The following is a 25324-nucleotide window of genomic DNA, read 5'->3' on the forward strand; positions in this document are numbered from 1 at the left end:
CAAGAAATTAGTATTAATCTCTTATAACTTCTTGAATAATAGAAGGAATCCTAATTAACCAAAAAAAAACTATTTTACTTTAGTTAAAAAATTGAAGAATTAACATGTTACTATTTTGATACTTTTATATACATCTACCGTGAGGTAACGAATATAAAACATTAGTTACATCTTGTAATGTATTTACCTCACTAAAACATTAGTTACATCTTGTAATGTATTAAATTCACTAGTTGATATCAAGTTTAGTGGGACTACATTAAATGGATTGTTCAAAATCAAAAGAAACGGTATTCAAGATCCATTTATGTGCATCATCAAGAGGTTGGGGCATAGGGGTGATCAGCAATATCGTTGTGACATACGTCCACCATGTAATGATTCGAACCAGTTTGCACATTGAGTTGGGTTTTCGGATCTTCAGCATCGTCATCTTGAGACACCCCCATACATTGTTTTATATATCTGTCCATACTCTCCAAGCTCCATTCAACTTCAACAGGTGCGGATATCGTTGCCTCGCAACTATCACGAAAATGAAAATCTTCAGCATCTTGAGCCTTCCCCATGCATTGTTCTATAAAACTGTCCAGACTTTTCGAGCTCAATTCAACTTCATCAACAGGAGCAGATATTGTGGTTACCTCATAACCATGATGATGAAAATGAAAATCGTCAGCAGCAGCGTCACCTTGAGCGGATTGGTCCCAAACATTTTGCACGTCGAGAATGGTTGGCGCATTGTCATAAGAACTTTGAACCAAGACTGGTGGGTAGCCACTGCAATCAAGTGGTTCCATAGAAGAAGAATTCGAAGCACCGTTTGAAAACAGAAAATCGTGGCATGCATTAGTCGATGAAAGCCTATTCTTCTGATAACATGACTCCCTTATTTGCACCGGTTGTATTGAATTCAAACCATGCTCAGTAGTAGGCGTTTTGTAGGCACCATCATCAAGTGGTTGTGAGGAGGAAGCAGCTGGTCCAATATTAGAAACAGAATTTGAAGCACTATGATAAGAAATTTGACAACCGTTGCTTGCATTCGAAGTAAACTGATTCTGATTGCACGGTGTTGTTGCTTGTATCAAATAACTCCAATCCTGAAAGGTAGTCATCGGTTGCATTGGAATTGGATAGGGGCTGGAGTTCATTCTGATTTGGCCAACGGTGTTGCCATTGTTAACCCATATGTGAGCAGACTGATCGTGGGAAGGTGCCACCATCTGATCAACAGAGGTATCTGAATAGATATTAGTTTCTTGAACGTCAACTTGTTCAGGTTGGTGATTTGAAAAGCTCATTTCATTCTTTTTTAATACTCTTCGTCTCTTGGGCAGTGGTATGTTGGGTTCTTCCATCACCTCTTTTGGATTCCGATAAATCTTGCACAGCACCCATTCGTTCAACTACAAGAAGACCGGATATATATTACTTAAGCATACAACATTGAGGATTATATGATAATAACAACAGTATTTCTGATAATTAATTTCTACTACATACCTTGTCTCCGTTTTCGAATGGTAGATTGGGTTCGTTGGTTGTATACTCATGCATTAGCCACATAGTTTTGTCGTCATTCTCATCAAAAAACGCAAGAGTTCCCTTGTAGCCAACCATTTCTCCAGACGTGGCATCATACACCGGCTTTTGTACTTGAGTAGTCTTCCAGTACCCATGTTTTCCGAGTATATGTCTATTAGGTCGATTCCCTCTTGGGTACTTTCGATCCCGAGAAGTCAGAAAATACCATTTATTCTCGTGGGACCGATATGTTTCTGCATGCAACCAATTAAAACACAAGATATGATATATATTAGCATCAAGTCATTCAAGAAAGAAAGCATGAATGCATCTTTACGTACGTACTAAACACAAGTATCAACTATTTAGAATATTCAGAACTAACTCAAGAAAGAAACCATTATTATTCATTCAACAAGACTCATGCATGCATGTATCTTTTATTAGTTAGTTAGTTGATAACGTACTAACCTGCGAGTTCTTCCGGCGTGTGGTTGTAAATATTGACCTCGTGTAACCGGCACTTGGCGGCCTCTCTTGATTCGATCTTGGCGTTCAGGCAGTCTACGATGAGCTCTGAATCTGTGGGACAGAATCGATAGTAGGAGGGAAGCTGATCAGCAAAATCCATGGCAACTTGCTTACCTCCGTTACAATAGAAAGGAAAAGTATTTTTTGAGATCGATAGAATTGAGCACAAGTACTAGTGTCAAACTCAGAATGAATTAGATGAGTATGAGTACTGGGCAAGTCTATTTATATAGTGCTGTGAAGGGGAAAAAAAAAGGAAAGGTATATCCTCTGTTGATTGACCCGAAAGGTTCGCTAGAATGAAATCTAATGGGGATTTCTGTTTATTCAGTTAAAAGATGATAGAAATAGAAAGGAAAAACTATAACCTACGTATACAACTCAAAACTCGCTTATTTTTAGGACATGATGATTAAAAATAATATATTTAATTAATCTAACTTTCTTAATTTTACAAATTAAAGTTTATCATCTTTATACAATATATAAAATGATTACAGATAATGAAAATTACCATTATAGTTTTAGACTTCTTCTTTTAAACAAATTAATAGTCAATAAATGAAAAGGAACTAAAATAGCTATAATTTTCACATTCTATTATTGCCAAACTTGACGTGGCTAGCAATATTTCTTTTTTGCAAAACAGGCGTTTGTTGTTTTAGTTGATTATAAAATTTACAATAGTATAAAAATCACCTATGGCCACACTTTTGCCAAACACCACTAAAGGTTCTTGCTAAACTCTTGCCATTGTTTTAGCCACATTTTAAGTTGAATTTAATGACCATTTGAAACATAGTTGAAACCATTAGTTATGCTTAAACATAACAAATGTGACACTTATTAGCCACACTCGGATAGTGCGGCCAAACAGCCCGACCCAACACATGGGCGAGTTGGGCGGAGGCCCAAGGCAGCAACATGGGAAAGGGCATCAATTTGGGCCTGTTACTTGTAGTATGTATATATCTTAAAGCAAACTAAAACGTGCCCCAAAGCTTTTTATCATTTCAGGGTGGGCGCTAGATTTGAGAGATGGATGCACGCTAGACGAGAATCGCTTCGGTTCTTGAGCATTGATTGAATTTGTTACAACCGTTAATTTCCGGTCAAGTCAAAGTCAACTAAAGTCAACAAGTCAAACCGATCGACTCAACTAACCCTTGTGAACTAGGGCTTGCGTTATATAATTACTAAACAACTCGCTATTCTAATGAGAGATCATAAATCGAATAGTACGTACATCTAGATCTCCTTAACCTAAAACGGTAGTAAGTGACAAACCAAATCGATAAAACAATGTTTCTTACTCATCGAGAGTGTGTAAGATCCTCAAAACAAGGCTTAACGGGGTTTACGGACCTTGCTTTGCGAAGCCGGACACTCACAATTGTCACTCATGAAGCCTCTCTCAATTGTTTTCACTCTATCTCTTTGTGTGAGAAACCACTCCAAGAATGTGGAATCTCTCCCAAATCTCTCTCCATATGTGAAATCTCTCCCAAATCTCTCTTTGTATGAGAAATCTCTCGAAGAATGTGGAATCTCTCCCAAATCTCTCTCCATATGTGAAATCTCTCCGAAATCTCTTTTTGTATGAGAAAGCTCTCCAAGATTGTAAAATCTCTCCAAAATCTCTCTCCGAATCTCTCTTGAACTTTTTATGCGCTTCTGGGGCATTTCGACACTCGACTTGGTGAAAAACCACTTAAAAAGGGAAGATTCATTGGAAATAAGCCTCTTAGGGCCGAAGCCTCTCTATAAGGGCCATACCCTTCTAGAACAGAGGTCAAATGGGGAGGACCGGAGTCCCCATGAGTAGCCATCCGAAGCTGCAGCCAAGGAGAGCGCAGTCAGCGAGTCGCAGCGGCAAATCCGGAACCAAGCCCCCCCCCCCCCTCGCGCAGCGAGTTTCTCTTTGGACCTCAGTCCCTTCCCTTTAGATTCACTTCAGCGACCAAGCCCTCCATCCGGTTCTAAAGCTGCTGAGACCGAGGCCCCCTGCTGACTTCGGATTTCACCATTTTTCACTCGGTTTTCGATCAATTCTCCGTTTTAAGCCCGTTTTTAATTATTTTAACGCCGCATTTTCTCCAAAAATTATATTTTAACATATAAGACCCTAAATATTCATAATTTAATCATTTTTTTATGAAAATATTTATTTAAGAATAAAATCTAGTGGGTGAATATTTAAGGTGGAGTGTTGACTTATCTTTGATTTATGACACAAGCAACCACCACACCCACTCCATGACTAACCCACACACCTCCCCACCATCCCTAGTCACTTCATAGTCCTCTCCCACTCAATTTTCAGCCTCTCCCACATTTTAGAGCTGGAACAACTCTCTCTCTCTCTCTCTCTCTCTCTCTCTTTCTCCTCATTCTCACTCACTTCTCTTATTTCTAACAAAGATCAAACCCACTTTTCTCTCAAATTCTCTCCCTCAAATTCGAAATTTAAGGGTTGATCATCAAGTTTTCTCTCATTTGTGGTAAGATTTATCACCTTTCTCATGATTAATACATTTCCTTCTACTCAAATCATTGATTCTTACACAAATTTCCATCATAAATTGTGCTAGATTTTTGAATCTTCAAGCAATCTTCAAGTGTTCTTGAGTTGAACACTTCTCATCTCCAACACTCATCTTCTGAAATCACATAAAGTGAGTTCATACCCCTACAGTTTCATGATTTCTCAAGTTTTTAGGTGGGGGGGGGGGGGGGGGGAATACAAGTTAAAACACCAAGAACATAACTAAAATTTTCTAACAGCCTTTATCAGAAAATTTCAACTCCATTCACGGACTGTTTTGGGAAACTTAAACATTTTTTTATTCAAAACTGTTTTAGGTGTAGTTAGTTCCAGTTCTTGGCTTTAAAATGAGTACCTGCACATCTCCATACAATTTTTCTACAATTTATGGTGATTTTTACAAAACTGTCTATCATTTCAAACACCAATCCGGACCAATTTGTGATTATGGACCCTTTCACCCAAGTTGGAGGTCATTAAAAATCATGATAAAAATTATGAGTGAAGTAGACATATTTTGGGAACTCTCAGAATTTACGGATTTAGTTTTTGACTTCGTATGATTTTTCTATGACTTTTCTAAAATAGCACAGAAAGGTTCAATTTACTGAACATCATATAAATTTCATAACACTTTGTATTATGTTGAGCAAAGTGTATAAAAATAAGTTCTAAATATTAAATGTGTTTCGTTGTTAGTTTATCATCATAAACTGAAACTTAGTCATTCATGATAAGATTATTCATTCATTTAGAACATGTATATTAAGCTATAATAAGCATAGTTTATGGATTCTTAACACTAATGAATTCTCATAAAAGAGTTCTTATACATTACAAACATTTTGGATAAACTATAATAGGTATGGTTTATGATTCATCACATAACACACTCATATAAAAAGGGTACATTAATACAAAAAGGTTCTACACTCACGCACACTACACGAAAACTTGTTAACTCGGGATGTGACACTATCTCTCCCCATACGTCCGAGTACGGGATCTAAATTCCTATAAGTTATAACCAAAATCTCTTGTAGGGATAGCGTGATAATTGTGTGTAGATCTATATTGGAGTTGACATCCCACACCTCACTGCTAGCTACAGCCGGACCGGCAGGTCTGCGGGTGACAAGAGTCATAGGATCGGGGCGTCTAAAAGACGTTGTGCAGGTTACCTCTAGTTATAGTATGGTTATAGCGACTCACATAGGGAGCTAACAATACATAAAGTTTACGGGATTTTTATAAAACAAAAGGGGTTTTATGTCGATTTAAAATCACTTTTTATATCAATAAGTACGGATATTACTGTACACCTTCGTTCTTGGTATTTAAAACTACATATCATTCGTTATGGGACTTTCCTTCAAATCAAAAAGGGTTTTATGCCGATTTAAAACCACTTTTATATCTTTAAGTATGGCAAATACTTTTTATCTCTCGGTCTTGGGATTTAGGACCACATAACTTTTATAAAGAAAATATTAGATTTTCTGGATACATACTCTATCGCTTTTGCAAGGAAAACGGTTTACTTCTCTAACAAAATCTCTTATGAACTCACCAACTTTTGTGTTGACACTTTTTCAAACTACTTGTATTCTCAGGAATTCAGTGAAACAGGAATTAAACAGCGTTTTGCGGATGGGACGATAAACCGTCAAACAATTCATTTTGTCATCATAATGTAATTGATTTGAAACATGTAAACATATACATTGGTGTAACTTTTTCAATTATATTTATGATGGTTGTATTTACTTTGAGAACTATTATATACGTTGTTGTGATACTATACATGAAGTCCTCCACCCCCGGACGTTTCCGCCATCCTTGGTTTGGGGGTGTGACAGAATTCACTCGAGGCACGTAGTATATAGTCGTTTGGCTGTAAACTAAAATACATAAATTGATATCGGCCTAGTAGGGTAGAGAAGACAAGGACTCAAGGCTACCTTCGATTTTCATAATCAAGCCTTGAGTATGAAAAAATAAAAAAATCAATATCCCATCCCTTTTCTTCTCTGATTTCTTTTAGATGTGCTATCAATCCAATCAGATTTTGTAAATGCAATCATGCTAATTGAATGATTCTTTAGAGACTTGAGAAGATAATTGAATGATTTCTTTTAGATGTGCTATTAATCCAATCAGATTTTGTAAGTGCAATCATGCTAATTGAATGATGTAACGCCCGCAGATTCGGGCTAGTCAATTTAGAGATAATAGTGGTCGAAAATGAATTTTCGACAAAATATTATTTAGAATAAATAATTTGAACCAAGTTGTATTATATGTCATAAGGTGTCCATACATATAAAGAACGCCGAAATCCGAGTTATAACGAAGAAGTTATGACTCGTTGAAGTTTCGCGATAAAACCGGCACGGCACCGGGAAGCGTAAAAAGTGAATTTACGATAGAGCGAGATTTAGCCTTAGTGATCTAAACGAAAGTCGTAGAATATGTTAAACCGAGAAAATCCATAAAAAGAACGCCCAAATCTGACTTCGTATGAAGAAGTTATGATTTTTCTAAGATTCGGCTTAGCAGTATACAGCCTGAAACTCGAATTTTAGTTCGAGCGGTTTTTGGCTTATGCGACCTAAATGAGAGTTGAAGATATCATTAATAGGAACTCAACGGTAAAAAGATAGACGAAAACGGAGTCCATATGAAGGAGTTACGAATTCTTCGCGGTCATTTAACAGTCTAAACGCCTCGTACTGTTAAACTTAAGATCGGTCGAGAATTAGCCGACGGAGTCAAAATGAAAGTTGTAGACATTATTTTTACCTACGCGTGGATATAAAGAACATCAAAAATGGAGGTCGTATGTGAAAGTTACGGATTTTAGAAGTCGGAAGTGTGATGTGCGAAAATGGGTGATGTGGCACAATCTTGGCCATTGCTTTCTCCCCAAGTCTTGCCACTAGATGGTGACATGTGGCACCAGGTTCAGCCATTTTCACCCTATAAATACCACCTCTCCCACCCTTATTTTCTTCACACCTTTCCCATTCTTTTTTCTCTTTACTCTCTCTCTCTCTCTAGAACCTCTCTCTAGCCCCGAAATCCCCCGAAAAGCCTAGGGAACCTCCCTAGCACGAGGCGGAAGCCCCGGAGTGCTCGACGGCTCCAAGAAGAAGAGCTTTTCGGCTCGGAAACGATGCTCCAAGCAAATCTTGGTTTTCTATAAAACCCTCTGTAAGTGAGCTACGCCTACGCTATTTTTAATATAGTTTTTATTTAATTATATTAACGTTATTAAGAACATATTATAAATACATGGGCTATTATTATGGGTTATATAAGTATTTTTTTAACGCTTATATAATAGTAATAATAGCTAGACTATTAATTAGTCTCGGCGAATAATACACTAAAATCTATTGGTGATAATACTAGGTTTCGTCGAAGGATATTATTTTAAAGTAAACGAAGCGCTGTCCGAGTACCGAGTCGCCACCTTCTCAGGTGAGTGCATGGTCCTTTTCATCTTACACATATATATATGAAGTATTTACTATATAATTTACGTGTTGTGAGTGCATAGTTCCCTTTCATCTTACACATAGTTATGAAGTATTTTAATATAAATTACGTGTTGTGTGTGCATATTGTCTGAATACTTGTTGTCTATGCTGGGTGAAAGATTTTTATACATGTTTTAAATGATTTAAACTGTATATGTATTTTATATCTACCAAATGTGTTGGGTAAAACATGGGTAGATGTAATAGTTGTTTTGTGATAACACGATGGGAGACATCAGTGTTGTCAGTGATCCAGTCATCTAGTGGAGTATAGATGATGACTATGGACGATAATAGACGGTCCAGTGGAACGATAGCAGGTTCGTAACATGTAGGTATTTTTGAACTAGGTGCTCATTAGGTATTTTTGAACTGAGTGTGTTCACTACGTATCTTTGAACTGAGTGTGTTCACTAGGTATTTTGAACTAAGTGTGTTCACTAGTTACTTTTGAACTAAGTGTTTACCATATGTTTCGGACTACGTGTTCACCAGATATATTCTATAAGCCTTGGTAATGATGGACTTCGTGTCGATTCCTTAGGATGATCCTTAGGAATAAATAAACGAGGAATAGCTGATTCTTAGGGTAGATCCTTAAGACTAAAGAAGATAATGGGGATAGGTAATTAGGTTGATTGTTTGATTGTTTAAATATAATAATTATATTATTGTGGGTTGAAAACCCTATGTACTCACCAGGTTTCCCAACCTGACCCATTCAGTTTATTTATATCACAGGTGTTGATACGAAGTCACTTTACACTGAGAGATTTAAAGAGATGTAGATCACTGGTGTAAATAAATGTAAGTTCTGTTTATGCTTATGTTCCTGTATTGACAATGACATCCCAAACGTTTTAAAATGAATAAAGTACGTTTCTTCGGAAATGTTTTAATAACGTATTTATCATGTTTTTCTGGGAACAAATTCCGCAACATTTTTATTAAAATAAGAACTCTGATTTTTATAAAGCATAAACAAAATCGGTCTTTTCTGGCCGTAAAAATGGGGATGTCACAGTTGGTATCAGAGCATTAGTTTAAGCGAACTAGGAATATGGATTTATTTCTAGACTTAAACTTAAAATGCTAAGCGATGATTGTGAGGTGTGAGCACTAGCTTAATTTAGGAATGATGCCTAAATTACTTTTATGTGCTAAATGATTTGTTATGCTATAGTTTGATCGGATCTATGGTATGTTGCCGACCAGATCTGGAAACCTTATGTGTTTAGGATTCTAAATGTACGAATACGATATTAGAAGTAGCATATAAACGTTTCGGAGCGATAAGGATGATTTAAACGTCAATCCTATGTAAGGGTCTAGATTCACCTTATTCGGTGTATAGATCAAGATGGCAAGGACCCGTGGCTGAAACGTGAATGCAAATGAGAATAGGAACCAACCCCCAGTGGTTCAGCAAATACCTGTTGTAGAAGAAGTTGCACAAGATCCAGTCACCATGGCTGGAGTTCAAGCCATGATTCGGGTTATGCTAGCTGAACAAAGGGAAGAAATGAGGCGGATGTTGAATAGGTACGAACCTACTATTCCCACTAAGCAACCCGAGCTGATTCCTGAGCAATCGGAGGAAGGGAACTACAGCCGCCAAGTGAGTCAAGTGGGGACTCAAGGTGATCAAAGGGATGGCCCAGACAGGAGAAACAACAAGTATGAGCGAATGTACAAGAATTTCTTGGGTGCGAAACCACCAAGTCTCTCAGGAAGCCCAAAGCCTGTTGAGATTATGGATTGGATCTCCGAGATGGAGATGGTGTTTGAGAGCTGTGACTGTAGCAAGAAACAGAAGACCGTCTTCGCTGTAAGACAACTGAAAACTAGAGTTTTGAGCTGGTGGAAGCTATTGGCAGATACGATGCCACGAGGAGAAGCCTTAAGGATGTCATTGGAAGAGTTCTTGGAACAGTTGAAAATGCAGTACTACTCAGAGATAGATCTGATAGACCTAAACAACGAGTTTCAGAACCTGAAGAAAGGGAAGATGAGTGTTGATGAGTATGCCACCACATTCACCGAGAGGATGAAGCTATTCCCCTACTTGGTGCCTACTGAACTCTCCAAGATTGATAGGTTTGCTAACGGATTACCCACTGACTTTAGCCCAATGGTCAAAATGGCAACTACCTTGAAAGCAACTGTTAGGGCAGCTAAGGATGTAGAGGCCCAGATAAGGGAAAATGGTCTAGAAAAAGATAAGGCAGGAGAGAAGCAGAAGTTTGAAAGATCTTCAAGGTCAAACAAGGAGAGAAAATTCTCGAAGCCTGGAGGAGGAGGTGAAGCAAGATGGTGTGATAAATGCAAGAAGAAACACTTTGGAAAATGCGGTGAAGAGGTGACATGTTTCAAGTGTGGAAAGTCTGGGCATTACGCCAATGAGTGTACATCCAACAAGAGGTTGTGTTATGATTGTAAAGAAGGGGGGCATCTTTCAAGGAATTGCCCAAAGAAAAATAAAGTAGCAAGACCAGAAACGCCACCAAGGCCAAGGGCATTCCACATGATCCTCGACGAAGCAGAAAACAATGCGAGGAACCAAGGATGAGGAATTCATACCCAAAGATCAAGCTATGAGGTAGCCAAAGAGATAGAACCATATGATGTAGCCTATTAGAGTCATAGTCTAGGGTGAATTTCAACACCTATGTAATAGTTTCAAGAAATAATAAAATCTTCGTTTTGTTATCTGGTGTGTTAAACTGTTATGTGATTTTCTTGAATGGTGACTTGGAAAACTGCGATACACTACGTGGAACGAGTATGAGTAGGTGTGAAAGGTAGTAGATGCATATACTACTGGAAGCACAGGACTCACGCTTGGATCAAGGAAAGTCACAAGGTTACCAAGAAGCTAGTAATTGATTTCGTTTTATTCAAGTATGTCGTTACCATTGTTTCGGTAATGACTAAGAAAATTGTTGTTATCCCGACCCTAGTGGTCATATCACATTGAGTCCGACTACGATGAGTAGGTTACGTGGTTCAGAGAACCAAGTTTGATGTAGCGTCCGACTTAAACCAAACGATTGAAATCAAAGCGATCAATAGAAGTATCGCGCTCATTGTTAAAATAAGTTGGTAGCTAGAAATGCTACATGTTAAAATGTGATTATATCACATTAGACTATGAAGGAAGGCATATTTCATTCCGGAGTTTTACTCTAAGAGACCTGAGTCTAAGCGTTGTTACGTACGATAATAGGTCATTAGAATATGACACCTCGATCAATTGTAGCAATCAAATTAACTTGTCCTAAGAAGAAGAAGGTGTCTCTGATAAAGAATGAGCTTGTGACACGAAGGTCATGACTGAAAGTCTAACGAGCAGGTGCAAGACCAAGCACCGCCTGCAATTAAGGAGTCCAAGAGTTAGATATCCGTTCGAAGCAACATAGAAGTTACAGTTACTACCTAGGATGAAGAGATAATGTATGGAGTCATTATATTGTCCTGTTTCGTTGATGATTCCGGGACGTAATCATCCTAAGGGGGAGATAATTGTAACGCCCGCAAATCCGGGCTAGTCAATTTAGAGATAATAGGGGTCGAAAATGACTTTTCGACAAAATAATATTTAGAATAAATAATTCAAACCAAGTTGTAGTATATGTCACAAGGTGTCCGTACATATAAAGAACGCCGAAATCCGAGTTATAACGAAGAAGTTATGACTCGTCGAAGTTTCGCGACGGAACCGGCACAGCACCGGCAAGCGTAAAAAGTGAATTTACGATAGAGCGAGATTTAGCCTTAGTGATCTAAACGAAAGTCGTAGAATATGTTAAACCGAGAAAATCCATAAAAAGAACGCCCAAATCTGACTTCGTATGAAGAAGTTATGATTTTTCTAAGATTCGGCTTAGCAGTATACAGCCCGAAACTCGAATTTTAGTTCGAGCGGTTTTTGGCTTATGCGACCTAAATGAGAGTTGAAGATCTCATTAATATGAACTCAATGGTAAAAAGACAGACGAAAACGGAGTGCGTATGAAGGAGTTACGAATTCTTCGCGGTCATTTAACAGTATAAACGCCTCGTACTGTTAAATTTAAGATCGGTCAAGAATTAGCCGTCGGAGTCAAAATGAAAGTTGTAGATATTATTTTTACCTACGCGTGGATATAAAGAACGTCAAAAACGGAGGTCGTATGTGAAAGTTACGGATTTTAGAAGTCGGAAGTGTGTTGTGCGAAAATGGGTGAGGTGGCACAATCTTGGCCATTGCTTTCTCCCCAAGTCTTGCCACTAGATGGTGACATGTGGCACCAAGTTCAGCCATTTTCACCCTATAAATACCACCTCTCCCACCCTTACTTTCTTCACACATTTTCCATTCTTTCTTCTCTTTACTCTCTCTCTAGCCCCGAAATCCCCCGAAAAGCCTAGGGAACCCCCCTAACACGAGGCGGAAGCCCCGGAGTGCTCGACGGCTCCGAGAAGAAGAGCTTTTCAGCTCGGAAACGCTGCTCCAAGAAAATCTTGGTTTTCTATAAAACCCGCTGTAAGTGAGCTACGCTTATGCTATTTTTAATATAGTTTTTATTTAATTATATTAACGTTATTAAGAACATATAATAAATACTTGGGCTATTATTATGGGTTATATAAGTATTTTTTTAATTCTTATATAATAGTAATAATAGCTAGACTATTAATTAGTCTCCGCGAATAATAGACTAAAATCTATTGGTGATAATACTAGGTTTCGTCGAAGGAAATTATTTTAAAGTAAACGAAGCGCTGTCCGAGTACCGAGTCACCACCTTCTCAGGTGAGTGCATGGTCCCTTTAATCTTACACACACACACACACACATATATATATATATATATATATCTCTATATATATATATATATATATATATATATATATATATATATATATATATATATATGAAGTATTTATTATATAATTTAAGTGTTGTGAGTGCATAGTTCCCTTTCATCTTACACATAGATATGAAGTATTTTAATATAAATTACGTGTTGTGTGTGCATATTGTCTGAATACTTGTTGTCTATGCTGGGTGAAAGATTTTTATACATGTTTTAAATGATTTAAACTGTATATGTATTTTATATCTACAAAATGTGTTGGGTAAAACATGGGTAGATGTAATAGTTGTTTTGTGATAACACGATGGGAGACATCAGTGTTGTCAGTGATCAAGTCATCTAGTGGAGTATAGATGACGACTATGGACGATACTAGACGGTCCAGTGGAACGATAGCAGGTTCGTAACATGTAGGTATTTTTGAACTAGGTGCTCATTAGGTATTTTTGAACTGAGTGTGTTCACTACGTATCTTTGAACTGAGTGTGTTCACTAGGTATTTTGAACTAAGTGTGTTCACTAGTTACTTTTGAACTAAGTGTTTACCATATGTTTCGGACTACGTGTTCACCAGATATATTTTATAAGCCTTGGTAATGATGGACTTTGTGTCGATTCCTTAGGATGATCCTTAGGAATAAATAAACGAGGAATAGCTGATTCTTAGGGTAGATCCTTAAGACTAAAGAAGATAATGGGGATGGGTAATTGGGTTCATTGTTTGATTGTTTAAATATAATAATTATATTATTGTGGGTTGAAAACCCTATGTTTATTTATATCACAGGTGTTGATACGAAGTCACTTTACACTGAGAGATTTAAAGAGATGTAGATCACTAGTGTAAATAAATGTAAGTTCTGTTTATGCTTATGTTCTTGTATTGACGATGACATCCCAAACGTTTTAAAATGAATAAAGTACGTTTCTTCGGAAATGTTTTAATAACGTATTTATCATGTTTTTCTGGGAACAAATTCCACAACATTTTTATTAAAATAAAAACTCTGATTTTTATAAAGCATAAACAAAATCGGTCTTTTCTGGCCGTGAAAATGGGGATGTCACAAATGATTCTTTAGAGACTTGAGAAGCAGAGTTTTATTTTTTGTTTTCTGGAAAAGAAGAAAACAAATTTCTGAAATATGGAGTTTTGTTTTCTATTTCTAAATCTCCCGGTTCTTTCTTATTTTCTTATGTATGGAGTTCATTAATTTGGTATTTCTTGGAATATTGAGTTTATTTCTAAATGTTCCGGTTGTAACTCAGCAACAACTTTTGGTTTTTAATCTATTAATTTATCTGTTGTTTATGTTTTAAATGTGTTATTTCAAACTGTAGACTCAACGATGATTAAACCAAAGAAAGCAAAAAATCAATCTCAAAAAAAGAAGAATATTTAATGTTATTGATGCTATTTAGAAAACAGAAAGGGTATATGGTTTTCTCAAATCTAGTTAAAGTGAAAATAAGGCAAATGGTTTTCTAGTTGAAACTTGAAAGGATATCCAAACGGAGTAAGAATATTGCGGTTTGACTAATCATATTTCCATTTGTTTGTTCATTGTAAAGCAAGAATAAGATGTGTTTAATTCTATCTTTTCAAAGAAGTATATTTGTGATATTCAAACGAAAGGAAATTTATTTTGACTTTGAATTGAGATTAGATTTACCTGGTTAAAAGCGAAAGTAGTTTCTTAGTTTGTTACAGTTAACGTTATGCTATTTTTCATTTATGGTCATTGTTCTTGTTAGCGAAGAAGGTCATTGTTCTTGTTACCGAAGAAATTCTAACCGGTTATATTGGTTTCAAGCCTATAAATCCTATAAATCCTAACTTGTTATATTGGTTGCCACTTTTGAAACCCAAATGAGTTATAGTCCTGTTAATAGAAATTGATTAAAAAATTTTGTTTTTGTTACATGTACGTTTTCTCTAAGACAAATATAAATTTGTGGCATTATTTTCATATTTCTCCTTAGGTATGGAAAACCATTGGACAGGCCTTGCGGCCAAAATGTCACCATTTGCCATGGGTTTTTTTAGATATATGGAAAACATTTGTCATGGTTTTTATAAGAGGAGACAGATTAGTATATGGTCATATAAGGCAATTGTTTATGTGTGCATCATGGAGCCGATTTTGACAAGTTAATCTGATGTAGCTAAAATATAATATATTGTCACATTAGTTATTTGTGTGTCCATAGTGTATCATTAATTACACACTTAATAAGAGCAACAAAACAAGTAATAATAAACATTTATGGTTATGTTTCAATTTTTTATATGTTTCTAAAATTGAATGCTTCTCATCATAAAAGAAAAAAGGGATAATGACTTGAAAGGGTAACGAATTTTCAATTTTTTTCACATTTAGTCGCTAAACTTTTTTTCGTTATCTATTTGTCATTGAACTATTGAAACTGTTCACATTTACCCTTATGACCAGCTGTTACCGGTCATAATGGTAAAATGTGAACAGTTTCAATAGTTTAGTGGCAAATAGATAATGAAAAAAAAAGTTTAGTGACTAAATATGAACAAAATCGAAAGTTCGTTTCCCTCTAAAAAGTTCAATGACTAAATATGAACAAACTTCCTCTTGTATTATGTTTTAGCAAATTATTTATTTTTGTTTAATTATAGCAACATTTGTTGATGAAGAAATCTATGAAATAAAAAATAAATAAATAAATAAATAAAAAATAAAAAAATCAAAAACCTAAAAATATATTTTAAAAAAAACAAAAAACCGAAACCGAAATAAAAAACCAATGGTTTGACATTTTCCAAAATAAAAAATCAGAATTTTCATTCTGATTTGGTTTTACAAAAAAATAAACCATTCACTTATGAAAAAGGATTTGGAGTTGTGAAATGAGAGTGATTGGAAATGTGTTCAATTTGATCTATTTCACAAGGTAAGAACCATAGGTAAACATTGTGTGCATGCTAAGAGCATGGGACAAGTGTAGTAATAATTCAAGTAAGAATTTGATTACCCGAAACGACAAATAATGAGTAATCGATAGGGTGATAAATAAAAGGTGTTTTATTTATACTCAAAGGTTTGAGGCCATATGTGATTAGTATTATTCTTGTGTTTCACTTTGCATGTTTTGACTTCCTGAATAATTTAATTGGTTTAGAACAGTCAAATTATTCGAACGGGCCACAGTCGTTCATATGTTGGAAGTAGATATGAATGAAGACTGTCGTGAATTGGTGTGTGGATTGTCTAAAAGGGTATTAGACATAAGCAAATGTTTGCTGCAACGTTCATGAGTGCTTATGAATATGATTTGAGCATTGGATTAAACCCACGCTCACTTGGATCACTCCATGAATTGCATCACGAGTGATTGGTGAGACGATAACATCTTATATTCTTTAAACCGAGATGTATGAGTTGTATCTTGCAAATCGGTTGCACATTGATAATATGAAAACGCACCAGTAACTTGGTGTTATAAAACATATTGTTGTGTGTTATTCGGTGAGTAAGTGCAAGCGAGCATTGAATCAAAGTTTATCCGTTCCTTTTATCCAAATAAGGATAAAAGCGATATCTTTGGGCCCCTCGATGATTTAGTGATGACAATCGTAAATGCTCGGTCGGGCTAGGGCTAATTTGATTTGTTCAATTAGTCAGTCGTCATAAATCGGGAATCGAGAAATAGTACAAAGAGAATGATTTGAAATCATGTCTCATACGATATCTAGAATGGAGGAATATATGATCCCTTATCTAAGGACACGCGTATCTGATAGGATCAGAATTGACAGCGGCTTTGGAAAGCTACGATTGCAGATCAGGATCTGAAGTCATACACACAATAGTTATTAGACTTATCCAAGTGGGAGACTATTGGATTAGTGTCTAAGTCCATAACTATTTTGGTATGTACTTGACCCGATGGTGCATGGTCCTTTTAGGTTACCTTCATAAAAGCAACTTGATAGGATGAATTATGGAGAGAAAGGATTAAATATGATTTATTAATATATTATGAGAATAATATATTAAAGGAGAAATCATATTGGTTAATTAATATTAGTCAATAATAAATTGGTAATTAGTTTTGTGACTAAAAGAGATTAATTAAACTTAAGGGACTAGAATTGTAATTATAAGATAATTGCAATTTGGGCTATGGATTGTGTTATATTAAGGGGTGGACGAATTCTATGGGGAAACCCATGAGAAATCGTCCAAGGCCTTAAGGAAAGGAGTCCATGGGTTGCTTAGGGCTTAAGCATCCAAATTAGGGTTTCCTTGTTAGATAACCCTAATAGCCTCACTATATATAGACCCTTTAAGGGACCAAAAACGTGGCTAAGCTTTGTTCTAGGGTTTCACACGTTTTTGGGCACCCTCCATACTCTCTCCTCTTCATCCTCTTGCTTATGGTGTTTGTGAACCATTAGAGGAGTGACATTTGTGACTCTAAGCTTTCTAAAGTCAATACAAGGAGGAATTGGGATTGTTATTGCTACATAACAATCAAGGTAATATCTTAAACCTATTCTTATCAAGGTAATATCTTAAACCTATTCTTATGTTAATATGATTACTTGTATGCTAGAATTAGGGTTTATAGTCTTGGATAACTTGCATGTACAATAGAGAAACCTAGATCCAAGCATTAGGGTTTGTATGAGCACATAGGATGTTCTTATGACCAAAACCCATCAGATAAGTCTAATAACTATTACTGCAAGTATGACTTCAGGAACCGATTGACAATCGTAGCTCTTTTCAAGCTTTCTCGGAACTGAGAAGATGATGGTACGCCATTTAAGATAAGTGATCATATTATCCTTTGTTCTAGATATCAGCCAGACAAATACATGGAACAATGTCTTACTTATTGTGCAGTAGTTTGTTTCCCGATTTCCGATTTGTTTGACAAAGAACTTAATTGAACACATCAACTTAGTTCTGACCGGGCCTGGTACATAGGTCAAAACAAAATCATCGAGGGGCCCATATATCAGCTTCTAATCCAAGAAGGAACAGATAAACTTCGACTCATATATTTGTTCTACCACTCATTGAATTATACACAAAACCACGTTTTATAACATCGAGTTACCAATGCGTTTTCGTACAATTAATGCATAACCAACTTGTAAGTAACAAATCATATCTCTAGGTTTGAAGACTTATATGATATTACCGTCTCATGATCACTCGAGATAGAATTCCATGAAGTGATTCCAGTGAGCGTGGGTTGAGTCCAATGCTCAGAACTTATGAGCACTCATGATTGTTGTAGCCTTGTCCAACACCTTAGACCTCTGCAACCAATCATGACAGTCTTGATTCATACCTACTTCCGACATATGACCGACTGTGGAGGTTTGAATAATATGTTATACCAAACAAAATTATTCTGGAAGTCAAACCATGCAAAAGAAATACAGTAAACGATTGACAAGAGATAGCCACACTTTGATCATAAATAAAACACCTTTTATTCATCATCTAATGTCAATTACACTTTACAAATTTCGAGGTTATCTAACTACTAAATCTAATATCATCCTTCAGCCCTATGCTCCGAGCATGCTGGAGATGCATAACCCGAGTCAGTCCCTTCGTGGGGGGATCTGCTGGGTTCTCATTCGATGATACCCTCTTTGCCACGAGGACTCCTTTTTCTATTCGATGTCTGATAAAATGGTATTTTCTGTCGATGTGTCTGGATCTCCCGTCATCCCTTGGTTCCTTGGCTAAGGCAACAACACCTTCACTATCACAGAAAATTTCCATTGGCTCTTTATTAGCTGGTACAACTCCAAGGTCTCCGATGAAGTTCTTTAGCCATATAGCCTCCTTTGTCGCTTCGCTCGCTGCAATATACTCTCATTCACAAGTTGAATCAGCCACTGTCTCTTGCTTGGAACTCTTCCAAGAAATTGCTCCTCCGTTTAGGGTAAAGACCCAGCCTGACTGAGAGTGGAAATTATCCTTATCAGTCTGGAAGCTAGCATCACTATACTCTACAACTCTCAAGTCATCACTCCCACCGAGGGTAAGGACCCAGTCCTTAGTCCTTCGTAGGTACCTGAGGATATTCTTTACTGCAATCCAGTGTGCCTTGAGTAGTATGTCATCCACATACAATACCAAAAAGCTAACTATACTCCCACTAGCCTTGACATACACAAAAGATTCATCTTCACTCCTAGAAAAGCCAAATTCGTTGACCTTTATATCAAAGCAAAGATTCCATCTGTGAGGTGCTTGCTTTAATCCATAAATGGATTTCTCAAGCTTACACACTCTATTAGGGTACTCGTTGCTGACAAAACCTTCTGACTGACTCATGTAAACATCTTCAGCCAACTTTCTATTAAGGATAGCGGTTTTGACATCCATTTGCCAAATTTCATAGTCATGAAATGCAGCTATGGCTAACATAACCCTAATAGACTTAATCTTGGATACTGGAGAAAAGGTCTCATCATAATCCACTCCAGGAATTTGAGAGAAGCCCTTTGCGACCAGTCGTGCCTTATAAGTGTGTACATTACCATCCATGTCGGTCTTCTTCTTGAAGACCCATTTGCACCCTACTATCTTACGACCTGGTACATTCTGAACCAAGTTCCAAACTTGATTGTCAAAGATGGATTGTATGTCACTATCCATAGCCTCTTTCCATTTAGGAGACTCGGGGCTTGCCATGGCTTCCTCGTAGCTGTTAGGGTCATCTTGACCTACTAGTGTCCCATCACTAATAAGTGTCTCACCTTCTGCAGTAATATGGAAACCATAGTAATGCTCAGGTGCACTCCTAACTCTCGTGGAACGCCTCAGAGGTACATATTCGTCATTTGGCTCAATAGGAGTTTCCTCCTCAAGTTGAGGGCTAGTGTTTGAAGTTCCTTCACCACTTAACTCTTGAATTTCTTCAAGATCAATTTTCCTCCCACTGTCTCCTTGGCTTATAAACTCTCTTTCTCGAAAGACTTCTCTTCTTGCTACAAAGACCACATTATCACTAGGTCTGTAGAAGAGGTAACCAAAGGATTGCTGTGCGTAGCCGATGAAAATACACCTCTCGCTTTGAGGTTTGAGCTTATCATGAGTCTCGCGTCTCACGAAAGCCTCACAACCCCAAATCTTGATGTGATCTAGTTTGGGTACTTTACCAGTCCACATCTCGTGAGGAGTTTTGGCAACTTTCTTTGTAAGGACTAGATTAAGGATATGGGCGACAGTCTCTAAGGCATACCCCCAGAATGAGATTGCTAGCGAAGCTCGACTCATCATGGAACGAACCATGTCTAACAAGGTTTGATTACACCTCTCAGCCACACCATTCAGATGCGGTGTCCTGGGAGGTGTCAATTGTGAGACAATCCCACATTCCCTTAAATAGTCGAGGAACTCTGAACTAAGATACTCACCTCCTCGATCGGATCGAAGCATCTTAATGTTCCTGCCCAATTGATTCTCGACTTCCTGTTTAAATTCCTTAAACCTGTCGAATGTCTCTGACTTATGCTTGATTAAGTAGACATATCCATATCTACTATAATCATCAGTAAAAGTCAAATAATAATGATTAGCATCCCTTGTGGCATGTTTGAATGGTCCACACACATCCGTGTGTACAAGGTCCAACAAACTTTCCCCCCTCTCACACGAGCCTGTGAAGGGTCACTTTGTCATTTTTCCAAGTAAGCATGATTCGCAACTATCATCCGACTTTAGGTCAAACGACTCCAAGACTCCATCCTTTTGGAGTTGGCCTATGTGTTTCTTGCTTATATGTCCAAGACGACAATGCCATAATGATGCTTTATCTAAGTTATTATTATTAAGAGAATCAATACAAAACATTATTTACTAAGTTATCTACAACAGATACAACTTCATACACACCATCACAAGGTAATGCTTTAAAATAAAGAACATTATTAAATAAACCATTAATCGAACCAACTTCATTATCAAATGAAAAGGTGAAACCTTGTTTATACAATGCATGAAAGGAAATAATATTTCTTGCCATTTCTGGCGAATAACAACATTTATTCAAATCTAAATTTAACCCACTACTTAGCGATAAAGTATAAACTCCAATCTTGGTGACAGGTGTAACTTTCCTATTCCCCATGATTAAGTTTATTCTTCCTTGCTCCACATTCTCACTTCTTCCTAGTCCCTGCAAGTCACAACAAATATGAATACCACAACCAGTATCAAGAACCCAAGATTTAGAATGGGGTGAGTTATTAGAAATGATAGTGTAAATACCTACATGGTTGGGTTTAACTTTCCCATCCTTCACATCTTGCTGGTATTTTGGGCAGTTCCACTTCCAATGTGATTTTTCATGGGAATAGAAGCATTCAACCTCCTTTGGGTCAGAAGAAGGAGTGACGAAACCTTTCTTGGTTCCACTTGAAGAAGAGCCATCAAGGGTCCTAACCTTGGTACCCTTCGAAGAACTCTTTCTCTTCTTCCCTTGACTTTTCCCGATTGCCAAAACCGGAGTGGAGTTTGGAATAGGAGTGTTAACAACCGACTTCCCCTTAAGACCTGATTCAGCGGTCTTGAGACATCCCTGAAGTTTGCTGAGTGTGACCTCTTCCTTATTCATGTGATATGTCATGCGGAATTGATCATAGCACGATGGTAAGGAGCGCAAAATGATATTTATTGCAAGCTCCTTAGGGAAGTTCACATTAAGCTTTAGCAATCAATCCACATACCTTTGCATTTTCTGCATGTGGCTCGTGACGGAATCCCCGTCCTTCATCATGGTTGTTATCATGGAGCAGATGATTTCATACCTCTCTTGTCGTGCACTTTGATGATATATTTCCATCAAATCTTGGTGCATTTCATAAGGGTAGAAATCATCATAGGACTTTTGGAGTTCCGCTGTCATCGTGGCCATCATGATGCATGCCACTTTTGTAGCATCCCTTTTATGTGCCTGAAAGTCAGCGATCTCCTGAGGAGTTGCAGTGGTCTCATCAAACTCCTTAAGCTCCTTGTCAAGGACATATTCTTTGTCCTCGTAGCGGGTAATCATCCTGATATTTCTGATCCACTCATTGAAGTTGGATCCATCAAAAGTGACTTTCCCACACAAGTTCATAAGGGTTAAGGAGCCATTTGGATTAGAGCCAGAAGCAACATTGTTTGAAGACATCTGAAGGAAAAGGACAAGATTAGTTTAGATATTAAGAGAGTCCTTAATAAAATACCCAAATGTAATATTAAGGCTAGGATCCAATCATAATATATTATAACTTAGAAGAGGTATGCCTTAATCCAAGCTATAACATATTTGAAAGTTAGGTGAATGACGATTCACCAATTTCCACCACGAAAACCGAAATATTAGATATTAGGTTTTTGATTGGTTCTTAGAAATTCCTAGATTCTTTGAGATTCAATGAACTTTTCAAAGGCATGTTTCAATTTCCAGTGTGCCCTCCAAGTTTTGTAACTGGGATACCGAGGATCACAAAACGAGGTGTGAAGTAACCATGCAAATCACTTGGTACCCTTAAAGTTATCACTCAATCGATGTGCCGGTAAACCACACACGCTCCACCGATACTATAATAAACCTTAAGTCACCCTTTACCTACCTTGTTAAGTCCAAGTTAGTGTGTCGGTTAACCACACACGCTCCACCAATGACTTAAACAAAGTGTAAAGTGTAATTTCATGGATTAGCACCTTATTCACATTTTTCCTAAAGTAACTAAGATTGGGAATTTAATAAAACATTTAGTTACTTTATAATATTCATCATACTTTTAATGAGAATTTATAAGTCCTTATCTTACCCGTTCGGCTAACGACCCTCCACCAGTCAAGCAAGCGGTGGGTGAGAGTGGACACCCATTAAGTTGCCATTTTATAGGCAACAACCTTATACCCACCTTATACACCGGCTTCGTGAATGAGGCGTACTAGCGGTAAGACGACTTTGTTCTTATATATATATATATATATATATATATATATATATATATATATATATATATATATATAATTATTAAATTATAATAATATAAGTATAAGGGTTGAATTTTAACTTTTAAAATTCTAGGGGTTGGAACTAAAGTTTTAACAAGACTTTACTTGTTCCAAAACTTGAGGGCAAGTTTTTGGAAACTTTCAAAACTTTTCATTTCTTGTAACTTATGAGTTTAATAGAGTAATAAAAATGAAGACTCTTCATTTTTCTAACTCTTGTGTTCTTTTAATGGTTTTAATTCAAGTGACTTTTGGTTTCCCATAACTTGAGGACAAGTTATGGACTCCATTAAAACACATTATGATCAAGAATTAATCTACCAGATAGGTTACAAATAATTCCTATGATCATCTAAACATCATAAGAACAAGAACATGAATATGAACACTTTAATAAATCAAAATTACACTTAAAGCTTTGTAATTTTGACAACTAGTTGTTGTAAATGAATTAGCAAAGACATTACACCATCTAAAACAAGTTTTCAAGTACCAAAACAGTTTAGGGTAATGTTTCTAGTCCATTTCCAGCAACTAAACTCGAAAATCTGCACTCTGTCGATCCTACTCGCCGAGTGCATGAACCTACTGGACGAGTAGGTTGAAGATACAAGTGAACTCGATGAGCCCCCCATGGACTCGGCGAGTTCAGCAGTCAGACAACAAGTTTTTCGACTTTTTTCAACTTGTTAGCACAAATAACAAACAAACAAGCCTAGACTCTGATACCACTGATAGGTTTTGAGCATTCTAGCACTTCCTAAGTGTACATGCAACCCTAATAACTTTGGATCTATGTTTGTCTAATTATCATGCAAATTTGAATTCCAAGGTTATATTCCTATCTAGCATACATGGGGAACAATTTTTAACTTGAATGAAAGATAGAATAACTTACCTTGTTGTTGCTTATGTTCCTTGAAACCTTGTGAGCCTAGCACCCCAAGTGTGATGCCTCAAATGCTTCACACAACACCAAATGCTCTTGGAAAGACTTTTAAGAGAATACACACTTCTTGAAATCGGCCTAGCCATCTTGTTTCATATGTGTAGCCGATTTTTGTGGAGTATATGATTCTTATATAGTGTTGACACATCTAGGGTTACACCATGTAAACCCTAATGTGTCATGACTCTTCATTTCCATGACCCATGGGTTTGTAACTCCCATGGAGCATCTTATGGGTGGAACCCAACTTGATAATCCATGGAGCCTCTTAGCCCACTATACAAGATATGGATGATTTACATAATCAACCCATATATTTAATTAGTTATCTTTTGATCATTTAATCAATTCTAAATTAATTCTTGATCAAACTAATCAAACAATATTATTAATATATTAGAACTTATAATATATTAATAATCTCCAAATGTTATTTCTCTCATTTAGTCTATCCAATTGCATGGTGCCATGCAGCCCAAATGGACCATGCCGGGTCGGGTCAAGTACATATCAGAAATAGTTATGGACTTAGACACCTTATCCAACATGACCCACTTCCACTGAAAGGTAATTCACCTCGTAAAGCTGAATGTTGAATATCACTGAAAGGAATCACTAATAACTTCTTTGATGACTCCCTGACTATCATTATCATAACGGCACTTAGTCGAAATCCATAATACTTCATAGGGTAAAACGACCATTTTACCCCTTAGTCTAAATTGGACCATACCTAAGGCCTAATTCCATCTTATCTTTCCCAGCCCACTAAAGGCCCACAAATGACCCAATTTTCTAAATTAGGCCCATCTACTCAAATAGGCCTTATCACAAGCTCAAAAAATCCTTAGCCCAAAATAAATAATTTCAAGTGGCCTAATATGGCCCAAAAGACCCAATACTCTAAGTCTCAGTATTATGCCCAGAAACTCTACTCCACAGTAGGCCATGGGGTCCAACATTCTAGGCCTATACTTCTAACGCCCAAAAGCCCAAGTTCGCCACTCTGGATGCGTATGCATGACGTACCTGGCACTTACGCCTAACGTACGCTGGCCTTGACCAAAAGCAGGAAGTTGACCCAGAACGCGCAACATACAAGGGTGTATGCCCGACGTACCAATCAGCTTCCTTGGGGCTCTATTTGTGACTTAATCTATTAACTCCACACGTCAAAAATGTTAGATCCAGTTCCTTTAAGACATCCTAGTCCATAAAGTCACAAACTTTATGTGCTTGCATGAATGGTTGGGGGTCCAAACATGATTTTGGTCCTTAACCAAACTTTGTGGCCTTGACACACTTGAATGGTTGTGGCTTAACCATCAAGGTCCGATTTTTATGACTCTAAT

The 25324-nt window shown here is 37.0% G+C and overlaps 1 protein-coding gene across 1 annotated transcript; it reads right to left on the reverse strand.

The window, feature by feature from the left end:
* Window positions 1–233: 233 nt before the first annotated feature.
* LOC145039034 (uncharacterized) lies at window positions 234–2236 on the reverse strand. The gene is made up of 3 exons (XM_078987183.1): window positions 1999–2236; window positions 1507–1781; window positions 234–1409 (listed from the first exon to the last, which is right to left on the reverse strand). The coding sequence occupies exons 1-3, from the start codon at window positions 2156–2158 to the stop codon at window positions 318–320; spliced, it is 1527 nt and encodes a 508-aa protein (XP_078843309.1). The 5' UTR covers window positions 2159–2236; the 3' UTR covers window positions 234–317.
* Between the last annotated feature and the right edge of the window lie 23088 nt (window positions 2237–25324).

The sequence above is a fragment of the Lactuca saligna genome, chromosome 4 (assembly GCF_052625555.1).
Source record: "Lactuca saligna cultivar CGN05327 chromosome 4, ASM5262555v1, whole genome shotgun sequence".
Lineage (NCBI taxonomy): Eukaryota > Viridiplantae > Streptophyta > Magnoliopsida > Asterales > Asteraceae > Lactuca > Lactuca saligna.

What these genes read in the sequence shown, in the direction of transcription:
- LOC145039034 (XM_078987183.1), bottom strand. Translation starts at nt 2,158, where the DNA reads ATGGATTTTGCTGATCAGCTTCCCTCCTACTATCGATTCTGTCCCACA. An exon ending in CACGCCGGAAGAACTCGCAG is followed by an intron (nt 1,782 to 1,998) that starts GTTAGTACGTTA and finishes GGTTGCATGCAG; the next exon opens with AAACATATCGGTCCCACGAG. An exon ending in CATTCGAAAACGGAGACAAG is followed by an intron (nt 1,410 to 1,506) that starts GTATGTAGTAGA and finishes GTCTTCTTGTAG; the next exon opens with TTGAACGAATGGGTGCTGTG.